At 41.1% G+C, this 27,673-nt stretch overlaps 1 protein-coding gene across 1 annotated transcript in view; it reads right to left on the bottom strand.

Annotated features, from left to right (window-relative positions):
* The window catches only part of COL28A1 (collagen type XXVIII alpha 1 chain), a 73,404-nt gene extending 47,511 nt beyond the window's left edge, over window positions 1–25,893 (bottom strand). The window contains exons 1-6 of the mRNA XM_075319685.1: window positions 25,743–25,893; window positions 21,035–21,603; window positions 16,461–16,481; window positions 6,139–6,198; window positions 3,064–3,117; window positions 860–904 (exon numbers count right to left, since the gene is read on the bottom strand). Coding sequence (XP_075175800.1) covers window positions 860–904; window positions 3,064–3,117; window positions 6,139–6,198; window positions 16,461–16,481; window positions 21,035–21,603; window positions 25,743–25,893 — 900 coding nt within the window. The remainder of the gene's footprint in view (window positions 1–859; window positions 905–3,063; window positions 3,118–6,138; window positions 6,199–16,460; window positions 16,482–21,034; window positions 21,604–25,742) is intronic.
* Between the last annotated feature and the right edge of the window lie 1,780 nt (window positions 25,894–27,673).

Below are 27,673 nucleotides of genomic sequence, written 5' to 3'. Positions count from 1 at the left end.
TGGCATGGGTGACCGTTCTCTTCCTTAGTGATCAGGCTATTTGCATATTTTATTTCACAGGGAGCAAAACATCGCCTTAAAGGGTTTGTCCAATTATTTTTTTATTAAGTGTATGTATTTAGGGCTAAAAATTATTTTTGCAATTGGGCTTCATTAGTTTTCCCATCATTTTGGATTTTACAAACTCTTTGTTTTGCTGCAAACTCAACTACGAAGTGGCCTGTGGATGTAAATTACCCGAGCAGAGCTCAGAAGAAGACAGATAGGGGAGTTATAAACTCTCTTGTTAGGCCCTTAGAACAAACTCACTGACAGATTCTCAGTTCACTCATTCTGCAGCCAGCAATAGACACTGTAACACAGAAGGCAAACAATCCCAAATTTTTATTGACATACAATAGCAAAAATGATTTTGAGCCCCAAATATATGCATTTGGGCAAAGAAAAAAAATGATTGCAAATGTGGACAACCCCTTTAAATCTATATATGCTTTCAAGATGGTTTCCTTAGGGGAAATGTTACCCTTAGATATCTAACAGTAGACAAATACTGATTGGTTCACCTAATCCTCCAACACTTATATTAGTAATACACCATTTCAATAAGTAAAAGGTCCACGGCTTTGGGGTTGCACAATGTTTGCAGAGAATTGTGGCGAACATTGACACCGAGCCGAGAGCGTTTGCCATATTATCTGAGATCCGTGCCGGGGACACGCTCCCACTACACTGCTATCTTACAGTGACGTCTGTCCCCACGAGCCTCCACCTCTACCTGTAATCTAGCTTGTTACCCCCTATGCCCAATCCTAATTTCATTGTAATAATATTTTCTTTTTGTGTAATTTTCCAATTTTACCTCTAAACCATCTCTTCCAGGAATACCATTAAGGCCGGATTCCCCCTACGGAGAGAGAAAAGAAGAACAGACACATCAATTATACCCTGTTAATAAGAAAAACTTTAGGTAACTAATATAACCCTAAAGAAATGGTACAACAAAATGTGATAACACAATGTAACTAGTGATGAGCACTACCATACTCAGGTGCTTGGTACTCATAACTAGTGATGAGCGAGCACTACCATACTCAGGTGCTTGGTACTCATAACTAGTGATGAGCGAGCACTACCATGCTCGGGTGCTTGGTACTCATAACTAGTGATGAGTGAGCACTACCATGCTCAGGTGCTCGGTACTCGTAACTAGTGATGACCGAGCACTACCATGCTCGGGTGCTCAGTACTCGTAACTAGTGATGACCGAGCACTACCATGCTCAGGTGCTCAGTACTCGTAACTAGTGATGAGCGAGCACTACCATGCTCAGGTGCTTGGTACTCATAACTAGTGATGAGTGAGCACTACCATGCTCAGGTGCTCAGTACTCGTAACTAGTGATGAGCGAGCACTACTATGCTCGGGTGCTCAGTACTCGTAACTAGTGATGAGTGAGCACTACCATGCTCAGGTGCTCAGTACTCGTAACTAGTGATGAGCGAGCACTACCATGCTCAGGTGCTTGGTACTCATAACTAGTGATGAGCGGGCACTACCATGTTCAGGTGCTTGGTACTCATAACTAGTGATGAGCGAGCACTACCATGCTCGGGTGCTCAGTACTCGTAACTAGTGATGAGCGAGTACTACCATGCTCGGGTGCTCAGTACTCGTAACTAGTGATGAGCGGGCACTCCCATGCTCGGGTGCTTGGTACTCATAACTAGTGATGAGCGAGCTTTACCATGCTCGGGTGCTCAGTACTCGTATCTAGTGATGAGTGAGCACTACCATGCTCGGGTGCTTGGTACTCATAACTAGTGATGAGCGGGCACTACCATGTTCAGGTGCTCAGTACTCGTAACTAGTGATGAGCGAGCACTACCATGCTCGGGTGCTCAGTACTCGTAACTAGTGATGAGCGGGCACTCCCATGCTCGGGTGCTTGGTACTCATAACTAGTGATGAGCGAGCTTTACCATGCTCGGGTGCTCAGTACTTGTAACTAGTGATGAGTGAGCACTACCATGCACTGTACTCGTAACTAGTGATGAGCGAGCACTACCATGCTCAGAGGCTCTGTACTCGTAACTAGTGATGAGTGACCACTACCATGCTCGGGGGCTCTGTACTCCTAACTAGTGATGAGTGATCACTACCATGCTCGGTACTCGTAACTAGTGATGAGCGAGCACTACTATGCTCGGGTGCTCAGTACTCGTATCTAGTGATGAGTGAGCACTACCATGCACTGTACTCGTAACTAGTGATGAGCGAGCACTACCATGCTCGGGGGCTCTGTACTCGTAACTAGTGATGAGTGATCACTACCATGCTCGGGGGCTCTGTACTCGTAACTAGTGATGAGTGAGCACTACCATGCTCGGGTGCTCAGTACTTGTAACTAGTGATGAGCGAGCACTACCATGCTCGGAGGCTCTGTACTCGTAACTAGTGATGAGTGATCACTACCATGTTCGGGGGAAGGGGCCCAGGATAAGGATATTAATACCAGAAAAGGGCCCAGGATAAGGACATATATACCAAGATTGGCCCAGGATGGGGGACATATATACCAGATAGGGAACATATATACCTGTAAGGGGCCCAGGATAAGAACATATATACCAGGAAGAGACCCAGGGTAAGACATATATACCAGTAATGGGCCCAGGATAAGGACATATACCAGTAAGAGACCCAGGATAAGGACTTATATACCAGGAAGCGGCCCAGGATGGGGGACATTTATACTTGAAAGGGACCCAGGTTGGGGGATATTAGTACAGGATGGAGGGCATTGCTACATAATGTGGAGAAGGGCAAAACATATGTCTTTATAAGATTTAGAAAGCTACAAGTGACAATACATCTGACCAATATGCATGGGAGTTCCAGGTCCAAAACTTGCACTGGGGCCTACTGGACTCTGGTTACACCACTGCTAGGGGCCTAGTGCATTTTCATTGTACAGAGTATTTCAGAAATAACATTTAATTACATTTCTATCTCTTAATATTTTAGATAGGGCTTAGATGATCTCAAATCGGAAGGAATACTCACCTTACCCCCTTTCTGTCCAGGAATACCATCATCACCGGGCCGACCTTTCTTACCCTATGAAATAGAAGGATCTGCATTATGGTACAATAATAATAATAATAATAATAATAATAATAATAATAATAATTAACTTTTCTACCCTAATAGAAGCAGAGAATAAATTTATTCCCCCTGCGATTAGTGTAACGTTTTTTCAGTTTTCTGTTGGTGGATTTATATGAGGGCTTGTTCTTTTTCTTGCCGAATTTAAGTTTGTATTGATACTTTTTTTTTTAGGTACATATGAATTTTTGATCTCTTTTTATTGAAGTTTTAGAGGGGATGTGAGATGACAGAAAAACTGCCATTCTGGTGGGTTCATTTTTATTTGCAGTATTTATTATATGGCTTATATTTTTTAAAACAATTTTTAAACTATTTTTACATAGTTTTTTTTAGTTGTTTGTAGTATACAAGGCTTAAAAAGTGGAACATTTGCTCAATACAAAAGTTTTACATCTAAAGATATGGCTAATTAGGGTACAAATAAAATCTGCCACAAGTAAAAATGACTTAATAAATAACCCCCATGATAAATTTACCCCTTTGTTTGGTGCAACTCAAGACAGCGCTAAAACTGTGCGACTTTTGGTTTTCTTACGCCATTTTTGCCCAGCTCAGTAAAAGTCAGCGGAACTGGGACGAGATGGAGGTGTGGCAACTGCAATTTATCAATTTCATAACAAGTGGCGACGTTTGCTTTGCCACAAATCTTAATCCAGCAGGGACTGGAGTAGGATTAGTGCCGAAGCACACACAGAGGTGTCCGCCATTCATCTGATGCTCCTAATTCATGAAAAGGCGTAGCCTCCAGCACATCTCCTCGTCAAGACTGGCGTGAACACAACCAGTCTTGTTGAATCGGGCCCTATCTGCTTCAGGATCATTCAGACTAACATTCAAAAAAATCATCACTAAAAGACACTATGAAAACAATATACATTTCCCACTTTTAGACATCCATATGTTAAAGGACGTCATGCTGCCTGGACCATAAACAACATGAGTCAGAGTCTGCCTCCAGCTGGCCGATTCATGGTGCCCGAGTGCAGGGCCTAAAGGGGGCTTTACACGCAGCGATATCGCTAGTGAAAGCACTCGCCCCTGTCGTTTGTGCGTCACGGGCAAATCGCTGCCCGAGGCGCACAATATCGTTAGGAGCTGTCACACGGACTTACCTGCCTAGCGACGTCGCTGTGGCCGGTGAACCGCCTCCTTTCTAAGGGAGCGATTTGTCCAGCATCACAGCGGCGTCACTAAGCTGCCGCCCAATAGAAGCGGAGGGGGCGGAGATGAGCGGCCGTAACATCCCGCCCACCCCCTTCCTTTCGCATTGTCGGTGGCCGCAGGTAAGCTGTCTCGGGAACGACGAACAACCTGCGTCCTCAACAATCAACGATTTTTAGAAAATGAACAACGTGTCAATGATGGACAAGTGAGTATTTTCCATCGTTAGTGGTCGCTCGTACGTGTCACACGCAACGACGTCGCTAACGATGCCGGATGTGCGTCACGAATTCCGTGACCCCGGCGATATATCGTTAGATATGTCGCTGCGTGTAACGGGGCCTTAACAGATAACTAATCTGATGCAGGTTCCTGGTGGCTTCTCCCTGCTCCCCAAGACTTATAGATCTCTCTTTATGATCACACACAGAGAGAAATCTGCCAGTTTAATGGGGCAGGAGAAGCCACCAAGGATCTGCCTGAGACTTGTCGTCTGAGGTGCATGGTCCATGGCCGACTTTTCAAAGTATGTTCTCTCTGATATATCACAGGGTTTCAGAGTATGGAAAACAATTCTGCAGCCAATGTCTGATTCATGTTGCCCTTGATTCAGGCAGTATGACTAACAATAGGTCAGTTTTAATATAATACATGGAAAATAATGGCCTTCATTAGACAGGGTCTTTAAAGGGAATCTGTCACCAGGTTTTTTCCTTATAAGCTGCGGCCACCACCAGTGAGCCCTTATATGTAGCATTCCAGTATACTTTATAGAAGAGCCCAGGCCGCTCTGTATAACGTAAAAAACACCTTTATTATACTCACCTAGGGGGCAATCCGGTCCGATGGGTGTCGCTGCTTTCAGTCTGGTGCCTCTTCCATTTTGTGGGACCGCCATCCTACTTCCCAGCTCCGTGTGGATGACGCGACCTGTGTCATTGCCAGAGAGGCCTCCAATGCACTCCTGCGCATGTGCACTTTGATCTGCCCGGCTGAGGGCAGATCAATATACTGTAGTGTGAATGCGCGGGTGGTCTTTGACCTTTCCTCGTTTCCTCGCGCCAGCGCATTATAACACTTTGCTCTGCCCTCAGCTGGGCAGATCAAAGTGCGCCTGCACCATAGCGCAATGGAGACCTCTGTGTGAATGGCATTGGACTCATCATGCACATGGGGCTTGGCAAGATGACGATGATCCAACAAGATGGAGCTTGCGCCGGACCGAGAGCATCGACACCCATCAGACCGGACCGCCCCTTAGGTGAGTATTATAAAAGTGTTTTTTACATTATACAGAGCGGCCTGGGCTCTTATATACAGTATTCTGGAATGCTGTATATAAGGGCTCACAGGTGGTGGCCGCAGGTTATAAAGGAAAAACTTGGTGACAGGTTCCTTTAACTATATGATGCACAGTGGTCGCAGTCATGCATCTTGGTCTGTGGGGGCACAAAACAGCCTTTCTTCAAAACATGCAGACACCATTAATCAACATAGCACAAGCATGAGGGATTGCGATATAACTAATTTTGGACTGCAGCTAAAGATGTCCAAATTTTGTAAGAAAACATAGCATGCATTGTATATCATCTCCTCAGAGGAGTGCATTATGTTACAGCCTTTAATCTTATTTACAAATCGTGGACTGTCAAAAACAATGTCCTCATATTGATGGGCGCAAGTAGAGAAGCAACTTTTATTGACGCAGACTGTTCCTTCAGCTTTATCATCTGCAGCAGATAACATGGCAGATCGTCATTTCATATTCCCTGCATTATTGATTGCAGTCAGTGTCTATTCTGTACTTACAGCAGCTCCGGGAATTCCCTTTTCTCCCTTTTCACAGGTACAAATGGGTGATTGCCGGCACTGTTAATAAAGAGAAGTCAGTAAGACATGTCACTTGGTAGGTACAAAGGCAAATGGATCATGGAATTTAAAACTATTTTCATAAACTTACTATATTAAAGACCTATTCACGGGATGGGTCATAAACAGTAGTTCGCACAATACTCTTGTTTCACGATATACAGACAAAGGAAGCATTCCTTTTACAAACAACCCAGTATATTGTTATATGGAAGCATAGGTAAATTTGTGAATGTAATATTTCCATGTAGCTGATCATTGGACCCTCAGGGTGTCACGTCTCCAGGGCCTGCTCCGGTGACGTCTGCCTCAGTCACCAGGCGCCGCTCTACTGTCACCTCTCCACCAGGTCCTGCTCCGGTGACGTCTGCCCCAGTCACCAGGCGCCGCTCTACTGTAACGTCTCCACCAGTGCCTGCTCCGGTGACATCTGCCCTCGGTCACCAGGCGCCGCTCTACTGTCACGTCTCCACCTGTGCCTGCTCCGGTGACATCTGCCCCAGTCACCAGGCGCCGCTCTACTGTCACCTCTCCACCAGGGCCTGCTCTGGTGATGTCTGCCCTGGTCACCAGGCGCCGCTCTACTGTCACGTCTCCACCAGGGTCCGCTCCGATGACGTCTGCCCTGGTCACCAGGCGCTGCTCTACTCACACTGCAGCCAGTGCTGGAAATGGGAGAGAGGTCAATTCCAGTGACTCTGGTAGGCGGAGTCGCCACACATTCACCAAGCTTGGTCTGGCTGGAACTTGCAGTACTGCTGACTGACTGTAGGGGTGTGTGCCTTTCGGCTAGTATCAGCTCCTACTTCAGCCTATGGGAAGGCACCACACTCTTTTTACATCCTTCAGTGTTCTTGGACCTTTGCCAGATATAGTCTTGTGTTGCTTTGAGCCACATCCTTCCTGGTACTGTGCACCTTGTTTTATGTCTCATATGAACTTGGCTTTGTTTATTGACATTCCTCCTTCCTGCTGTTTTGTACCTCGCCTGACATCTCAGTTTGACCTCGGCCTGTCGACTATCCCCATCTCTGGACTGCAGCCTACCATCGGCAGTAAACCCCTGGAGCCTGCAGTGATTCCAGATCCCTGTATAGGGGTTAAAAGGTTTCGTGGTACCTCAGGGTCCTGCTTAGTGGGTGGCTTGCCGTTACACAGAGTCAATGTTACTGGTGGACCCCTGCTGCCTCACTCTGACACTGGTCATAAATACCAGATCGATGGGAGTCAAAATGGGGCAACCTCACCAATCAGCTTCTCAGCTCAAGCAGTGATCAAATATAAGCAATAAATTGAGCTGAACAAATCGGGTACCTGAATCTAAGCTACTGGGGTTCATCTCCTATTAAAGTTAACAGGATCTGAGCTCCAGCACCTAGGGAGGGCAAATACACAGTGAACAGAGCTGTGTTGTTCACTTCCTTTACCTGTTTATATTCAGCCGCTACTGAAACTGAGAACAGCTTATCGGTGCCAGGTGTCAGAGCCCACTAAACTTCTATTGATATCTGTCCAAGGACTCCTTTAAAAAGTACATGTAGAGCTACAAGGAAGCAATGTATATATTTCCGAGCCCTGCAATGTGCCCAATCATTCGTTTTTCACTATGTATGGGGTATCGCTGTGTTTGGGAGAAATTGCATAACAAATTATCTGGTCCGTTTTCTCCATTTATCTATTTGTCAAAATTACAAATTTGGGCTGAGATAACATTTTAGTACGAAAAAAAACCGTTTACTATATTTTCACATCCACATTTTAAAAAGTTCTGTGACGCAAATATGGTTTCAAAATGTTCAAAAGACCCCCTACATACATTCTTTTATGGTCTAGTTTCCAAAATGGGGTCACTTATGGGGGATTTCTGCTGTTTAGGTACCTTAGGGGTCCTGCAAATGCAACATGGTGGTCGCAATCTATTTCACCCAAATTTGTATTCCAAAATTAAAATATTGCTCCTTCCGTTTCGAGCCCGGCCATGTGTCCAAACAGAGGTTTCTGACCACATGTTGGAACTGGGTAACAAATTTCGGAGTTATTTTTTTTTTATGCTATCCCTTGAAAGAGTGAAAACTTTAGAGTAGAAATTACAATCTATTTATTTTTTCATTCCACCTTGCATGAATTCCTGTGTAGCACCTGAAGGGTTAAACATTTTCCTGACAGACGTTTTGAAGTATTTGAGGGGGTGCTGTCTTTATAATGGTGTCCCTTTTGGGGAGTTTCATATATATATATATATATATATATATATATATATATATATATATATATATATATATATATATATATATATATATATATATATATATAATATATAGGCCAATCAAAAGCCATTTAAATATGAGTAGGTCCCTAAAGAAATATGTTTTGTAAATTTTTTGAAAAAAATTAAAAATTGCTGCTAACCTCTTAACCCTTTTACCATCCTAACAAAATAAAATGAAGTTTGAAAAATGAGGCAGATGTGAAGTAGACATAAGGGAAATGTTATTAATTGATGTACAGCGTGATTAAGTGGTTTACGGATATAAAAATTGAAAGATTGAAAATTACTAACTTTTCTCCAAAACTCCGATGTTTTTACAAATAAAGGAAAAAAATATCGACCTTAATTTACATAAATTAATTGTAACATAAAGTACAACGTGTCATGAAAAAACCCCCACTCAGAATCACTAAGATCTGTTTATTATTAACTCGGAATTTAATTTTTCTTTGTCTGCTCATTAAGGTCAAAACTGGCTCCATCACTCAGGGGTTAAATGTGCACCAGACTTATCATACATTTTAAGGCAATGGACACAGGAGATTCATGCAAATCTATATATTTTTTATTACGATATTCAATAGAGTAAAATACATTAACACAGAGAAATTCCTATGAGGAACGTAAGCATGCCAAAAATAGATATAGGGTAGAAGAGTAAAAGATTCCTCCTATGGTAAGTATACTTGTATATTATATAAATTTGACAACAAATGTCATCTTATGATATACTAAAAAACACCATAAAAAAGTAGAAACTAATCACAAAGCATAAATACTAATCGATGGTATCAAAATTTGTATATAACCATTAATATCAAGAAATAAATACAAAAATCAATAACACGAGCCAATAAAGGGCTAAAAAATGTAAAATTTCTACAGATATTAATTAAAGTGCAAATAAATATACTGGTGTAAGGGCTATATACAAATAGTATATTCTCAGCATTTGTACATTATTAGTGCAATATATATTTATTGTTGTACAATTGGGGTGCTATTTACATATTTTTCTCTGGTACAATACAACCCACATGTACACCAGTATATTTATTTGCATTTTAATTATTATCTGTAGAAATTTTACATTTTTTAGCCCTTTATTGGCTCGTGTTATTGATTTTTGTATTTGTTTCTTGATATTAATGGTTATATACAAACTTTGATACCATTGATTAGTATTTATGCTTTGTGATTAGTTTCTACTTTTTTATGGTGTTTTTTAGTATATCATGAGATGACATTTGTTGTCAAATTTATTTAATAAAGAAATATACTTACTATAAGAGGAATCTTTTACTCTTCTACCCTATATCTATTTTTGGCATGCTTATGTTCCTCATAGGAATTTCTCTGTTTTAATGTATTTTACTCTATTGAATATCCTAATAAAAAATATATAGATTTGCATGAATCTCTTGTGTCCATTGCCTTACTTGGTTAAATGGAATTGTTGTATAACTAATTGGTGAAGTGTCATGCAACATATGCTGTCTTGGACTGATTTTGGTACTATTATCAAACATCGTGCGACAATTATATACAAATGATTAAGTTAAAATAAACTTCCCTTCATAATAATCCCCCCTCACTGAGTGAGAATTGTAACTGTCTGCCTATCTATCTATCTATCTATCTATCTATCTATCTATCTATCTATCCCTCTATCTATCTATCCATTATCTATCTATCTATCTATCCTTCTATCCTCCTATCTATCTATCTGCAGTATCTCTCTATCTATCTATCCATTATCTATCTATCTATCTATCCATTATCTATCTATCCATTATCTATCTATGCATTATCTATCTATCCATTATCTATCTATCTATCTATCTATCTATCCATTATCTATCTATCCATTATCTATCTATTTATAAGATTTATCTATCTATCCATTATCTATCTATGCATTATCTATCTATCTATCTATCTATCCATTATCTATCTATCTATCTATCTATCCATTATCTATCTATCTATCCATTACCTATCTATGCATTATCTATCTCTCTATAGATCTATCAATTCCTCTATCTATCTCTCTATCTATCCATTATCTATCTATCTATCTATCTATCTATCCTTCTATCCTCCTATCTATCTATCTACAGTATCTATCTATCTATCCATTATCTATCTATCTATCTATCTATCTATCTATCTATCTATCTATCTATCTATCTATCCTCCTATCTATCTATCTACAGTATCTCTCTATTTATCTATCCATTATCTATCTATTTATAAGATTTATCTATCTATCCATTATCTATCTATGCATTATCTATCTATCTATCCATTATCTATCTATCCATTATCTATCTATCTATCCATTATCCATCTATTTATAAGATTTATCTATCTATCCATTATCTATCTATGCATTATCTATCTATCTATCTATCTATCTATCCATTATCTATCTATCCATTACCTATCTATGCATTATCTATATCTCTATCTATCAATTCCTCTATCTATCTCTCTAGCTATCCATTATCTATCTAACTATCCATTATCTATCTATTATCTATCTATGCATTATCTATCTATCTATCTATCCATCTATCCATTATCTATCTATCCATCTATCCATTATCTATCTATCTATCTATCTATCTATCCATTATCTATCTATCTATCTATCCATTATCTATCTATCCATTATCTATCTATGCATTATCTATCTCTCTATCTATCTATCTATCTATCAATTCCTCTATCTATCTCTCTATCTATCCATTATCTATCTAACTATCCATTATCTATCTATTATCTATCTATGCATTATCTATCTATCTATCTATCTATCCATTATCTATCTATCCATCTATCCATTATCTATCTATCTATCTATCTATCCATTATCTATCTATCCATTATCTATCTATGCAGTATCTATCTCTCTATCTATCTATCTATCTATCTATCTATCTATCAATTCCTCTATCTATCTCTCTATCTATCCATTATCTATCTAACTATCCATTATCTATCTATCCATTATCTATCTATGCATTATCTATCTCTCTATCTATCTATCTATCTATCAATTCCTCTATCAAATCAAATCAAATCAAATAAGCTTTATTGGCAGGACCAAATACAAATTAGTTTTGCCAAAGCAAGTGTACATTAGGGCCTGGGGCTGTGGGGATGGTGGGTGGGGATTGTAGGAAGGATGGATGGGGCACATCCAGGGTGGGGACTGTGGGGGCACTTCTAGGATGGGGGCTATGGAAGTCCATGGCTTATGATGGGGCATATCCACGGTGGGGACTGTGGTAACGGTGGATGGGGCATATCCAGGGTGGGGATTGGGGGGCCACATCTGGGATGGGGGGCTATGGAAGTCCATGGCTTATCATAGTTCTCTTTCTCGAAGTCTATGACATTCGCTCACATACCGCGCTGCTATCTCCACTGCGCTCTCTTCTTCCCCCAGCAGGATATATATTTTCTCTTCCTCCTTCATGGAGCTGAAATCCGGGAAGAGATGGGAGAGTCTCCTGAAGTGAGTGTCCCTCACTGCTGAGTACTTGGTGCAGTGTAGCAGGAAGTGGGTTTCATCCTCCAGGGCCTCCAGGTCACAGTGTTGGCACAGTCTGTCCTCCCTTGGCTTGTAGCTCTGCTTGTGTCGACCGGATTCGATGGCTAGACTGTGGGCACTGAGTCTATATCGGCTCAGGGTCCTGCGGTCTCTGGGGTCCGGGATTTTCTCCAGATACGGGGCCAGTCTGTAGTCTCTCTGTAGACTCTGGTACGTGGTCAGTTTCTGTGAGGTGTTGATGTCGGTCCTCCAGTCACTGACATACCTCTCCTGGCCCTCGTCTACCATCTTCCTGATTCTGGTTCTTGTCAGGCTGCTGTGATTGGTTATTTTGTCCAGTTGGGTTTGGGAGGGCTGTGCCCGTGGTCCTGGTTCATCTGGCCCACGTATATGTATCAGAGCTTTGTGGTGATGGGAGCTTGGATTGCTACTCTGTAGGTGAGCCTGAAATGATAGTGACCTCTTCAGAGCTGCTAGGTGTAGAGGGAATCTGCCCAGCTCAGCTCGACAGGCGCTGTTGGAGGTGCTTCGATGGACCTGGAGAAGGTGCTTACAGAATTCCAGGTGGAATATTTCTGTTGGGCTGGAATCCCACCTTGACCAATCTGGGTAAGTGTGAGGGCCCCAGACTTCGCTGCCATACAGGAGGATTGGGGCAATGATGGAATCGAAGATTTTTAGCCAGACCCTCACTGGTGGCTTCAGATGATACAATTTCCTTCGGATGGCATAAAAGGTTTTGCAGGCCTTGTTTTTCAGGGTCTCTATGGCTTGTTTAAAGCTCCCTGACTGGTGAATTTCCAGGCCCAAGTAGGTGTATTTGTCTGTTCCTGTTAGAGTGCAGCCGTTTACGACAAATGAAGGATGCTGGTCAAATCTTCTTTTTCTCTTCTGGAACACCATGATGTTGGTTTTCTTTAGATTGATCGGTAGTGCCCATGTGGAGCTGAATTTCTCCAAAATTTGTAGGTTGTCTTGGAGACCTTTCTCGGTTGGTGACACCAGCAGTAGGTCATCTGCATAGAGCAAGAATTTCACCTGGGCGTCATGGAGTGTGAGACCTGGAGCAGGTGAAGATTCCAGAGCAGCAGCCAGCTCATTGATGTAAATATTGAAGAGCGTTGGACTATGGCTATCTATCTCTCTATCTATCCATTATCTATCTAACTATCCATTATCTATCTATTATCTATCTATGCATTATCTATCTATCTATCCATTATCTATCTATCTATCCATTATCTATCTATTATCTATCTATGCATTATCTATCTATCTATCTATCTATCCATTATCTATCTATCTCTCTATCCATTATCTATCTATCTATCTATCTATCTATCTATGCATTATCTATCTATCTATCCATTATCTATCTATCTATCTATCTATCTATCTATCTATCTATCTATCCATTATCTATCTATCTATCTATCCATTATCTATCTCTCTATCCATTATCTATCTATCCATTATCTATCTATCTCTCTATCTATCCATTATCTATCTATCTATTGTATCTATCTATCTATCCATTATCTATATATCTATCTATCTATCCATTATCTATCTATCTCTCTATCTATCTATCAATTCCTCTATCTCTCTATCCATTATCTATCTATCTATCTATCTATCTATCCATTATCTATCTATCTAACTATCCATTATCTATCCATCTATTATCTATCTATGCATTATCTATCTATCTATCCATCTATCCATTATCTATCTATCTATCTATCTATGCATTATCTATCTATCTATCCATCTATCCATTATCTATCTATCTATCTATCTATCCATTATCTATCTATCTATCTATCTATCTATCAATTCCTCTATCTCTCTATCCATTATCTATCTATCTATCTATCTATCTATCCATTATCTATCTATCTATTATCTATCTATGCATTATCTATCTATCTATCTATCCATCTATCCATTATCAATGGTTGCTGTCTGGCACTGGGAGGGTCAGTTCTGATATAGCCCTGGTATGTGTAGAGCTTGCTCCACATGCTGGGACCTGGGCTGGCCTCTATCCACAATTGCCTCTTTTGCAACATGGAAGCGGCTATATACAGGTTACAGGTATGTGTGCTCCATTATGGTTCTGCTTTTAACTTTATCTAGGATTCCGCATGGCACATGAAATACAGAATATAGAGTAGGACCCCCCTATTGAGATTTGCCGTGACGTTGGCAGGGGTGGCTCAAAGAATTGATCAATTATTTGCTAAAAATCTCATTTATATTACAGTACAGTTGGAATAAATCTGTGAATTTGCACTTTTTATATGATGCATGCCATTTTCAGATCGTGCTGACTCCCCTCTCTCTCTATTATCTATCTATGCATTATCTATCTATCTATCTATCTATCCATTATCTATCTATCCATCTATCCATTATCTATATATCTATCTATCTATCTATCCATTATCTATCTATCTATCTATCCATTATCTATCTATCTATCCATTATCTATCTATCTATATCTATCTATCTATCTATCTATCCATTATCTATCTATCCATTATCTATCTATCTATCTATCTATCTATCCATTATCTATCTATCCATTATCTATCTATCCATTATCTATATATCTATCTATCTATCCATTATCTATCTATCCATTATCTATATATCTATATATCTATCCATTATCTATCTATCTATCTATCTATCTATTATCTATCTATCCATCATCTATCTATCTATCTATCTATCTATCTATCTATCTATCAATTCCTCTATCTATCTCTCTATCTATCCATTATCTATCTATTATCTATCTATCTATCCATTATCTATCTATCTATCTATCTATGCATTATCTATCTATCTATCCATTATCTATCTATCTATCCATTATCTATCTGTCTATCCATTATCTATATATCTATCTATCCATTATCTATCTCTCTATCCATTATCTATCTATCTATTGTATCTATCTATCTATCTATCCATTATCTATATATCTATCTATCTATCCATTATCTATCTATCTATTGTATCTATCTATCTATCCATTATCTATCTATCTCTCTATCTATCCATTATCTATCTATCTATGCATTATCTATCTCTCTATCTATCTATCTATCCATTATCTATCTATCCATTATCTATCTATCTATCCATCTATCTATCCATTATCTATCCATCTATCCATTATCTATCTCTCTATCCATTATCTATCTATCTATTGTATCTATCTATCTATCCATTATCTATATATCTATCTATCTATCCATTATCTATCTATCTATTGTATCTATCTATCTATCCATTATCTATCTATCTCTCTATCTATCCATTATCTATCTATCTATGCATTATCTATCTCTCTATCTATCTATCTATCCATTATCTATCTATCCATTATCTATCTATCTATCCATCTATCTATCCATTATCTATCCATCTATCCATTATCTATCTCTCTATCTATCCATTATCTATCTATCCATTATCTATCTATCTATCTATCTATCTATCTATCTATCTATCTATCTATCCATTATCTATCTGTCTATCCATTATCTATATATCTATCTATCCATTATCTATCTCTATCCATTATCTATCTATCTATTGTATCTATCTATCTATCTATCTATCCATTATCTATCTATCTATCTATCTATCCATTATCTATCTATCCCTCAATCTATCCATTATCTATCTATCTATGCATTATCTATCTCTCTATCTATCTATCAATTACTTTATCTATCTATCCATTATCTATCTATCTATCTATCTATCTATCCATTATCTAACTATCCATTATCTAGCTATCTATTATCTATCTATGCATTATCTATCTATCTATCTATCTATCTATCTATCCATCTATCCATTATCTATCTATCTATCTATCTATCTATCCACTATCTATCTATCTATCTATCCATTATCTATCTATCTATCCATTATCTATCTATCTATTATCTATCTATGCATTATCTATCTATCTATCTATCTATCTATCTATCCATCTATCCATTATCTATCTATCCATCTATCCATTATCTATCTATCTATCTATCCATTATCTATCTATCCATCTCTCTATCTATCCATTATCTATCTATCAATCTCTCTATTTATCTATCTATCCATTATCTATCTATTGTATCTATCTATCTATTATCTATCTATCTATCTATCTATGTATCTATCTATCTATCTATCTATCTATCTATCTATCTATCTATCTATCTATCTATCTATAAGATTTATCTATCTATCTATAAGATTTATCTATCTATCTATCATCTCTACTTTATCCATCCAGTCTTTTCTAATGTTACCTGTTTGTGTTTAGAAATTTTTATACTAGACTCCAATAATATTACATTTTTTTTTTCATTAAAAAGTTTTCAAATTGTTGAATCATCAGCTGAAATCCTTACCCCTTCCTCTGCAAGTTCTTTCTGTAAAAGAAAAAAAACAAATATAAGGGGAGAATAAAACTTTGGCAAAGTACAAACTTTTTTTACTACATATACATTGTACAATTTAGACATGTTTTTAATGGAAACTCAGAAATGAAATTATACCAATAAAAAAAACAAACAAATATAATGATCATGTAAAATTACATCTAATATAATTAATATATGGTAAGGTGGGGCCCTGGGTTCAAATCTAGAGATGAGCGGACCCGTGGAAGTTCGGTTCGGTGGGTGGAGCCGGATTTTAGATAAAGTTTGATTTGGGATCCGGACTTGACCTGAACCCCAATGGAATTCACTAATAGTCAGTTTGGGTCTCCATCCACATGCAGCCAGCCATAAATAGATCACGTCCGGGGGAGGGTAGATGGGAGTTTTCCTTTTTTTTGTTTGGTGCACACTACATCCGATCACGCTGTTGTTACCCCCATTGCGAGCCGATCAAACACTGCAAGCGGCTCACACTGGGCCAAGCACCGAGAGTACCCGAGCACAGCGATGCTCGTCTAAGTGGTTTGCATACTCTGTTTTGGTATTAACACTTAACCTCAGGTTCGTTCATCTCTACTAAGGACTTCTGGTGGATTACAGCTCTGAAACCACATACATTGTGAATGTGTGACGCCATGGACTAGCCAGGTTGTCACGAGTAGTCCCATACACACACACGCGCCCCCCTTAGAAAGGTGACAGCAGCCACACTACAAAACCTTGTCACCACCCTCTGGGTTTGATGTTCACACCGGGGGGGCGGAGCCAGACAGTTTGCTCTGCCCACCGAGAAGTTCACAGGCCCTGAGGCGGGAAAAACTAGAGTAGAGTTGAGCTTTGACAGTGAAGTGAAGTGGAGTGAAGTTCAGGGGCAGACCTGTGCCGAGGTCTGCCATAGTCTACACCAGGTGTCTGGGTTGGAGCCCAGTCACCTCTGGCAAGGAGGCAGACGGTGGTGGCCGCCTGCAGGAGCTGGGATTACAGCCGGTGGAACCGTAGGGACCGGGGAAGGAGGCTGTGGCCCACCGGTACCGAACCGGGGAACCAATTGGAAACCGGAGCACCAGGAGGGGTACTCAGACCCAGTACGAGGCCCAGAAACAACCGGGCTGAGTCAAATCAACTGATTGAGGACTGGACTTAAGGACCTATCCCACCTAAGACCCGACTGAAGACAACAGCCCAACCATTAGGGTAACGCCACCACCCAGGCATAGAGACCCGAGGGGCCAGCGTCTGCGGGCAAAGAGGGCTCTCCCGGCACATACCAAGCCGGGAAGCAGACTACCATTGCTTAGGCATAGGAGTCGACGTTTTCTACATAAGTAAGGTGCAGGAGAAAGGCGGAAACCACCAACCTGATAAGGGGAAAACTGCAACCGGCTGCGGGCACCGTTCACCATCTCGTTTGGTTTACCAGTGACTCCAGCGTGTTTGTAATAGTGAGTACAACAGTGCCTTCGGGCCGCGAACCGCGCAGCACCGCACTGACACCCCAGCACACATCCATTTCCCCCGCCTCAGCACCTCCCTCGGGCCCCCGGGACCATCATCCCCTCTACCCACGGAGGGGGTCAACACCAAGCTGCGCAACACCATCCCCGGGAGCCTAGTCAACGGCAGTGGGTGGCGTCACGAACTCAAATCCCCTACAATAACCGCGGCCCCAGCCTTGGACCTCCCCACCGAAGTCCCTACGTGTAGCACCAAACCCCCCTTTCAGAGCGACGTGACCCCCGGGTCCGTGAGGAGCTCGAGCCACCCACCGACGAGCATGGATCCGAGCGGCTCGGCAGCCGGCCGAGCCCTGGGGCGGTACAAATGCACCCACAGAAGTTTACCATATAATAAGGGTAAGGTCTAAGACACACGGCATGAAAATTGGACCGAGTGGAATGCGATAAAACATCGCATTCCACTCGGACCAATCTTAACCTATGTCCCAGCACCCATGAGCGATTATTTTCTCGGCCCCAATCAGACCGAGAAAATAATTGCAGCATGCTGCGACTGTAATGCGAGTCTCTTTCTCTCGCACCCATTCAAGTCTATGGGGCGAGAGAAAGATCGCACTGCACTCGCTGTACACCGGTGTACCACAAGTGCAGGGCGAGAATGACAATAGCCGGCTATGGAGGGGAGAGGGAGATAAATCCCGCCCTCCCCTCTGCAGCGCCGGCCCGCCACTCCTCAGAGCCCGTCTGCCCCCCGCAGCTGAGGTCCGATTGCATGATTGGACCTCAGTCGCAGTGACACGAGCATGACACTCAGCTCCCACTGTGCTGCCAGCCTGAGCCGAGTATCATGCGAGGATCGCACTAGTCCCCGTGTGGCCCCGGCCTACGGTTTACACTGGCAATATGCCATTACTTTATGGAGTGGGAATACTCATTTAAAACTCTGCTAAAGGTGCCCCTTAGTCATGCTTAATTGATCCTCCCACCACAAATCACCCTACTGTCAGAATATAAGTGCCAGTAAGAAGATGTCAGTAAGAAGCTAAACCATCATGGCAAGAACAGGCTACAAAAAAGCTTTTCTTTCGCTGATGCACACAGCTTGCCCATTCATTAAACTTACAGCCCTTCTTTGGATGATCACAGTGTAATACTCCATTTAGCCTGCGGAGGTGCTGCAGGGATATTGAACAATTGTTGTCTACTACCCTGCACATTAGAGATGGTCAGTGAGAGTCCCAGCTGCAAAGCAATATGAAATCAGAATATTTTGTACACTGCTTCTCAAATTGAGCTTGTATGTATGTGTTTGTACATAATCTTAAAGGAATTGTCCACAACTTTGATACTTATCTATTGTTAGGAATAGATATGGTGTGAATCGATTAGCAGGATGCGGTCCAGTGGTCACATCAATAATCTGTGGCTGCTGGATGAAAGCCATATGAACTTCCTTTTATCTGACCACATCTTGAGCCCATATTTTCAATAGCTGGCTTAGCCCAATGTCAAAGTTGCGGCATGATGCACATAACTGTGGTAAGTTGGTTAATCAAAAGAAGACCTGGGAATGTTGGTAGGTTGGAATCGGTGGGCTCAGATTACAGTCGTGGTAGGTGGACCGGTTTCTGCTAATCGATTAACACCATTTCTACTTAGGATACATTAGATTGTGGGGGACTGACATCCGGCACATTCACTGATCAGCTGTGTGCCGTGCTGGTATCGGTCAGATATACAGAGTAAACAGAGCCGAAACAGCACAGCTCCACTCACTGTGTAGTCACCATTTACAGGTGCTGTAGCTTTAATGTGCTGGCTGCGTCCAAAGTCTATAGTCGGTCTTCACCAGGGGTCTAAATAACTGATAGGAGGGTGTGCTGGGTGTCGAATGCCCAATGATCTGATAATAATGACCTATCCAAAGGATATGACATGAAAAATTAGGTGGTGCACCACCCCTTTAAATTGCCCAAAAATGGCTGTCAGCCAATTTGTTCAGCCCTCACCGATTCCTTTTAACCCTATGATACACAAGCATACCTATGTCTGATGGCGGCTTATGTTCCCTGAAAACAAAAGGATGCAGGTTGAAATTTGAAACACTTCATCACTATCATAAACATAATGCATGTGGATGATCTTGCCAAAATTATTGTTATATAGTTGAGCCTTATATTGAAATTGATACAATCAAGATAATGACAGAGAAGACCCTGGCACACCTCTGTAGGTGGAAAAGACCCTGGTGGACCTATCAAGGCTAATGGATCTTCTTACAGATCGTTCATCCATCAAGACGTCATGGCTCGAGATCGAACTGAGATCGAAGGCCGTTAATTAAATAGTAAATATAATTAAATTGGTTATACTACTGCCATATTCAACTCAAGGATAAAATAAATGATCATATGCCCAAATAATGCAAAATATAAATTTTATTTACTAGCCAGCAGGCTTAGTTTTGCAGAATAAGTGGCCTCTTTAGCTTCGGATGTCATTCCAACAGTGAAAAGAGCAGGTCCAATAGCCCAGCACCCGACGCATGTTTCGACAATGTAGATTGCCTTTATCTACATTCTACGTTTGTATACATCTGTGTACTGTTCTGTAGTCTCCATCCTATGGTAGCTAACAATGTTAGCCTTAACTTACTAGTCCTGACTCTTGCAGCATTATGGTTATTTCAATGGAACACTAGTGACCCCAATGGGGGTTTTGAATAATACATCTAGAATTTTTCTAGTTATATATCAATACTAATTTTGGTAAATGGGTCCTGGTCCTTTCTTTTAATTAACTGCTATATGTATGCACATTCACCCAGTCCTTGTCCATCATATATCATATTTTTTTAATTAAAATTTATAGTTTGCATTATTTGGACATATGATTGTTTCCTTTTTCTTTGAGTTGCACTTGTTGGTCTGTGATTAGCCCACTAGATAGGCCCGTCCTCTATATGCTATATATTATATATATATATATATTTATCCACTGCGTGTGGTCGTCACTTTCAATGTATACAGGTATGAATTGCATTTTTGCTTTACATTAAAACATGATAATGAGGTCGTTACTTACCACTTCCTTGAGGATTTTATCCACCATTTCAGTTTCTTGTAAATGAAAGACAAATCTGGTGGCGGGCACACTAGCCAGGAGTCGTAGTTTTGCAGCATTAGTGGCCTCTTTGGCTACAGATGTCATTCCAACAGTGAAAAGTTTAATATCATGGTTTTTGGCATTAGCAGTAGCAGCAAATATATCAGGATTTCTAGGATGGTCTACCCCATCGGTTAGAAGTATGGCCACCTTCATACTTTTGTGTGTGCCTTCATTCATATACAGCTGGGTTAAGTTTGTGATGGCATAGGAGGTGAATGTGCCTTGGCCGATATATGCAATGGGTGCAATGCGAGCTTTAAAATTGTCCGGTCCTTTCCAGTCTCTGAATGTTTGCTCTATGAGTACCGTGCTGCTGTACTGTAATAATGCCATCCTCCAGCTGAACGGCTTCTTGGAATCCAGCTGAATGCCCCTTAGCTTGTCCACCATTTGTAAAACAAATCTTTTCTCCTGGTTGTGATTATATTCCTTAGCGCTTTCTGAACTGTCCAAAAGGAAAGCCATTTCCAAAAGGCAGTCTTCATCTGAAACAAGATTACAAGGCATGTACTTGAGTACTAATAGGGTAGAACACAGAAATACTTTCTCCACAATTTTCAAGGAAAGTGAACGGAGAGACACATGCATGTAGAGATACCTCTCCATTCCTTGCCATGTGATATATAGTTCTATTCTCAAGATAATTTGATGTTCAGAGAGTTAGATTTGCATCTATCAAAGATTTATGACTGTTACTTACCGGTCCCGACTCTACTACTGGGCCTTACTCTCTTCTGCTATGGTCGGCTCCTTCTGTGCTAGTCCAGGTTTTTTTTGGGCAACTCTTCAAGCATCTCTAAAGGGTACTTTACACACAACAATATTGCTAACGATATATCGTCGGGGTCACTGTGTTTGTGACGCACATCCGGCGCCGTTAGCGATATCGTTGTGTGTGAGTAAAAGGAGCGACGATCAACGATCGCAAAAATGTCAAAAATCGTTGATCGTTGACACGTCGCTCCTTATCATAATATTGATGGTGGTGTATGCCGCTGGTTGTTCGTCGTTCCTGCGGCATCACACATCGCTGTGTGTGACACCGCAGGAACGACGAAAATCTCCTTACCTGCGTCCACTGGCAATGAGGAAGGAAGGAGGTGGGCAGCATGTTCCGGCCGCTCATCTCCGCCCCTCCTCTGCTATTGGGCAGCCGTTTAGTGACGCCGCTGTGACGCCGAACGAACCGAACGAACCGCCCCCTTAAAGGAGAGATTGTTCGGTGTCTACAGCGACGTAGCTAAGCAAGTATGTGCGTGTGACGCTACCATAGCGATATTGTTCGCTACGGCAGCGATCACCCCCATGATGAAACAGCGACGTGGGCCGGTGCTATCGCGCACGACATCTCTAGCTATCGCTAGCGATGTCGCAGCGTGTAAAGCACCCTTAAGGCCATCACGCAAGTTTTTTTTTAAGGCCAACTTAGACACCCATGTCTGCCTGTGTATAGTATTCAGGAAGCATTGCTTCTAGCTACCACATTTATTACAATACGAACAAACTTCCTGATAACCATAAAATTCATGTTAGGTTATGGATGGCCAAATCATGGGTCTATCCATGACCAGCACCTACTCCAATAAACATGAAAAACCAGAGTATTTGAAGTACAAAAACAATTACAAATTTTATTGCTAAATTACAATATTAGTGGATCAAAAGGATAGCCTAAAAAAGGACATAAAAACAGCACGGAGAGGACAAAGCTGAGAGCGGATCACATAAATTTAAAAAGCACAACAGTAATCACCAATTACAATGTGGTCACACAATGAGAGGCTGAATGAGGTTCTTAAATATCAGAGAGAATGCACAATCAGTTCATAATGTACATATGTTATTGCCCAAAAATGGGACACGATTAATAACAACCCAAATGGGAAAGAAAGAGTTATAAGTTGTGCAAATGCTCACATGTTAACAACAAGAAATCTGGCATGATGGTGATCCAGCTTATAAAGATGTAATGTATGAACCTCCTTGATGTTATCCAACAGTGTGGTAAAAGGATGAAGTCAAGATAAAGTGCTTGTGTGCAAGATAAATAATGCTTCAAAAATGATCCCCAATCAGAATATCCCCATGGGAAACAGCCCCTGAGCCTACCAACGTGCGTTTCGCCGTTGTAAAAAGCTGTTTAGTCCGAGGGCTTCTTTAGGGAGGAGTGGCGGCCACCTCTCTTGGGTTGTTATTAATTGTGTCCCACTTTTGGGCAATAACATATGTATATAATGAATTGATTGTGCATTCTCTCTGATATATTTAAGAACCTCATTCAGCCTTTCATTGTGTGACCACATTGTAACTGGTGATTACTGTTGTGCTTTTTACATTTTTGTGATCCGCTCTCAGCTTTGTCCTCTCCATGCTATTTTTATGTCCTTTTTTAGGCTATCCTTTTGATCCACTAATATTGTAATTTGTCAATAAAATTTGTGATTGTTTTTGCATGTCAAATACTCCGGTTCTCCTTGTTTTCCATAATTATTACAAGAGTCTGCCTCATCATCCACTTCTCTTAGCTCCAGCATGGTGTCTAACCATTTCTCCAGCAAACTCCTGCAATCTGTAACTACTTTCCATCTCAGCTTTGTGAATCCTGCTGCTATTGCACTCTGACCTGGTGTTAAAAGCTTTAAGATAATGAAATCATCTCTACTAATACTAGTGGCTTTCATATCTTGGTCTCTGCAAATAAGGTACCTGATTCCTGTGTGTAACTGCATCTCTGCAAGCAAGTTATCAGATTGCCTATACATGTAATACTTCTGCGTGTAACCACATGTTGTCAAGCAAGTTATCAGATTGCTTATACATGTTCTGTTGCTATGTATATCCTCACATTTATCACTCCTTCATTTGGTGCTTCCTGCTCTCCTTGTCTGCCAGCCATCCTGCACGACCCACTGTCCTGGTTCTTGCTGATACATTTGTTTTTCAGTGAGACACCCGTGCCTCTGACTGTACTGCTCACCCTGACTTACAACTTAGAACAATATTTCCCAACTCCAGTCTTCAACAGCCACGAAAAGTGCATGTTTTCAGGATTTCCTTAACATTGCACAGGTGTTGGAAGCATCTACTGCGCAAGTGATTAAATTATCACCTGTGCAATCATAAGTGTTGGGAATGTCAGTTATGCTTTGGCTGCTGGGAGGCTCCCTCTTGTGGCCAGGAATGGTTTGGACATAGACCAGGTGTGTTGAGCAATGGGCGTTTCCATTGCTAACTCTCTGCTTATTTAAATCCTGGTTTGATAGCAGGCTATGCCGGATGTCAGTTGTTCTTTGTTCACCAGCCTGCTTCATTCTGCTCCACTCCACATCTACCCCAGATAAGTGCTTTGCTCTTTATTTGTTGTTTGGTTCTTTTACTCTTATCTGAGTTTGTCATTTGCTGTGGTTGTTTTCAGTTTATTTGCTTGCAGGGATCTTCCCTCTGAGTTGCTCAGCTGGGAAACTCCCTGCAGTTATGTTTGGAGTATAGCTCCTATAAGTCCATGTGTTTGTGGCTTTTTGAATTTGTAATGATTCTTGTTTTCTTTTCATTGGTATGACAAGAGCGCCTGGTATAGGACGGAGTGCAGATCGTGTGATCTGAGGGCCTTTTTGTACTATCAGGAATTTGGAATTTTGCAGGGTTTTTCTCTGGCCACCATCAGCCCCTTTCCTGTCCTTTCCTATTTTAGTCAGTGGGGGCCTCACCTTTTGCTAATCCTATCATCTATCTGTGTATTGTGTTTTCCTATATCACCGCAGTTTTTGAATGTGGGGGGCTTGCTATTCTTTATCTATTTTCTGAGGCAGAGAGTTATTCATCTTTCCTTCCTTTAGGATAGCTAGTTCTCCGGCTGGGTTTGCGGTGCACAGGATGTTAGTTCACCCCTCGGCTACTTCTAGTGTTGATGGTTAGTAAGGGGATGGCGGCCAGATTAGTTGCCAATGCTCTTGTCACCTTTTACCAATGATATATGGTAGTCTTCCATGGTTCCGGATCATAACACATAAGGCAATCTTGAAAACATTCACTGTTGGTGGCCCTTGAGGACTGGAGTTGGGAAATATTGTCCTAAGTCATGGGGAGCAGCACGGTCAGAGGTACTGGTGCCCCAGAGCGATCTTGCTGGAAATCAAATGGATCAGTGAGAACCAGGCCAGTGGGGCATGTAGGATGGCAGGCAGACAAGGAGAGCAGGAAGCACCAAATGTAGGAGAGACAGATGTGAGTCTATACATAGCAACATAACTTATATAGGCAATCTGATAACTTTCTTGCTGAGATGTGGTTACACACAGTAGTAATACATGTATAGGCAATATGATAACTTGCTTGCAGAAATGCGGTTGCACACAGAAATCAGGTATCTTTTTGAGGACTGGAGTTGGGGAACACGGGCTTAAAAAATAACACTTACCAAGTGAGCCCATAACTATGATAAATCCTGTGGATATTCCATTAAAGTCCCAAAAGTAACAATTATTAGTTATTCCCATAGATAACCACTACGCCTTTCAATCTTTATTGGACTTTCAGAAATTGCCACATACACAGCACAGTTTTTCTATCCATCCATCAATCCATCCATCTATCTGTATCTAACTTTTTATCCTTTGATTTTTACCTTGTTCACTGAGGTTGGGCACCTTATCCACTGGGCCTGATACTAGTGCTTTAGGCTTAAATCTTCCAATTCTCCTCTCTTCAAAATAATTTTGGGCCACAAACGTCTGGGCATGTAATAGGAACAAGAACCACCACAGTTGAGGAAACATGACTGTTCTGAGAAGAAAAAGGATTGATTAATTAATTCACAAACAATACATAAAGAATTTAATAACCTGTAAAAAATAATTTCTGAAATACTATTAATTACACAGGGAAATGAAACATTTATCATTTCCTTTTTTGTGAAGTTTTAGTATCTCACTATTCCATTTTTTTTTTTAAAATTAGCTTATTTTAGAAATAATTAATGATGTAACATCTATATGCATGATTTGCTGTAATGACATTACATTGCCAAAAGCAAAAAAAAAATGTATTGACTAGATACGCACTTCTGTGCATTTCAGCCATTAGGTGGCGCTGATGCATTGAGAATGTTCTGACACTTTTTTAGTGTACAATGCCCACACCATTACAAAGTTCATGTCATTTGGTTTTATACATGTTATTCGTCAGCATATTTTGCAGCATGGTACACATATTGTAACTTATCTCAGTTAATACTATTGCACCCTGGATCAAGATCAATAATACATTTTGTACAGTATATGTTGTAGCTTTTTATTTCGGAATTCAGATCTCAGGGATATCATATGCTGAAGGTGATATGAATGTATGTATATACTATATGTATGAAATGTATTCTTAGATTTTCATATGTTGAGAAACAGCCCTCTAAGGCTACATTCACACTTGTGTTATTTTGCATCAGTCACAATCTGTTTTGTGACTGATGTGACGGATGCGTTGGAGATTGTGGTACAACTGATGGGATGGATCTGTTAAAAAAATTGATCCGTTGTAGCAGTTTGTACCAGAATCCAGCTGTGGTCGCGGGTAACCTGAGTGACGTCACCACTGACAGCGCGACTCACTTCAGTTGCTGCGTGGATTGTGTTTATTTACTTTCACTACAGATTAATCATGGGGTGTGTCTCATAGACGCCTGCCATGATTAACCTAGGACTTAGTGGCAGCTATGGGCTGCCATTAACTCCTTATTACCCCGATTGCCACCGCACCATGGCAATTCGGGATGAGCCAGGTAGAGTCCTGGGACTGTTGCAACTAATGGATACGGCAATTCCGGGCAGCTGCTGGTTGATATTTTTAAGCTGAGGGGCTCCCCATAACATGGGGCTCCTGATCCTGAGAATACCAGTCTTCAGCCGAGTGGCTTTTCTTTGGCTGGTATCAAAATTGGGGGGACTGCACACTGTTTTTTTTTAATTATTTATTTATATATTGTACTGCACGATATAGACCCGCCCACCGGCGGCTGTGATTGGTTGCAGTGAGACAACTGTCACTCAGCGTAGGGGCGCATCTGACTGCAGCCAATTAAAGGAGCCGGTGGGCGGGGGAAGCAGTGAATACGAGATGGATTAATAAGCGGCCAGCATTTTCAAAAGCAGGAGAAGCTGCCAGAGCAGTGTGACAGCCGTGCAGCGCCAAGCCGATGATCAGTGAGTATGAGAGATGGGGTGAGAGGGAGAGACTGACAGAAAGAGAGAGATAGAGACTAAGAGAGAGACCGACATCGACAGAGAGAGAGAGACAGACCGACAGAGAGAGAGATATTTTCTAAACAGAAAGGAAACATCTGAGCATGCTCTGTTGCCAAAAGACGGAACCGTCGCCGGACTCCGTCATTTGATGGATTGGACGGATTCAGGCGCCCATAGGTTTCCATTATAACCAACGACGGATGCCGACGGAAACCTGCGCATTGCGTTTTTTCGCCGCTACAAAAAGCGTTACATTCTGCGTTGCTTCCACCTGGCGGTCACTCATTCCATGACTGATCAGTCACATAGGGGATGCAAC

The sequence above is a fragment of the Anomaloglossus baeobatrachus genome, chromosome 7 (genome assembly GCF_048569485.1).
Source record: "Anomaloglossus baeobatrachus isolate aAnoBae1 chromosome 7, aAnoBae1.hap1, whole genome shotgun sequence".
Classification (NCBI taxonomy): Eukaryota; Metazoa; Chordata; class Amphibia; order Anura; family Aromobatidae; genus Anomaloglossus; species Anomaloglossus baeobatrachus.
Note: the sequence above shows the minus strand (reverse complement) of the source record. Positions and strands in the feature narration are given on the sequence as shown.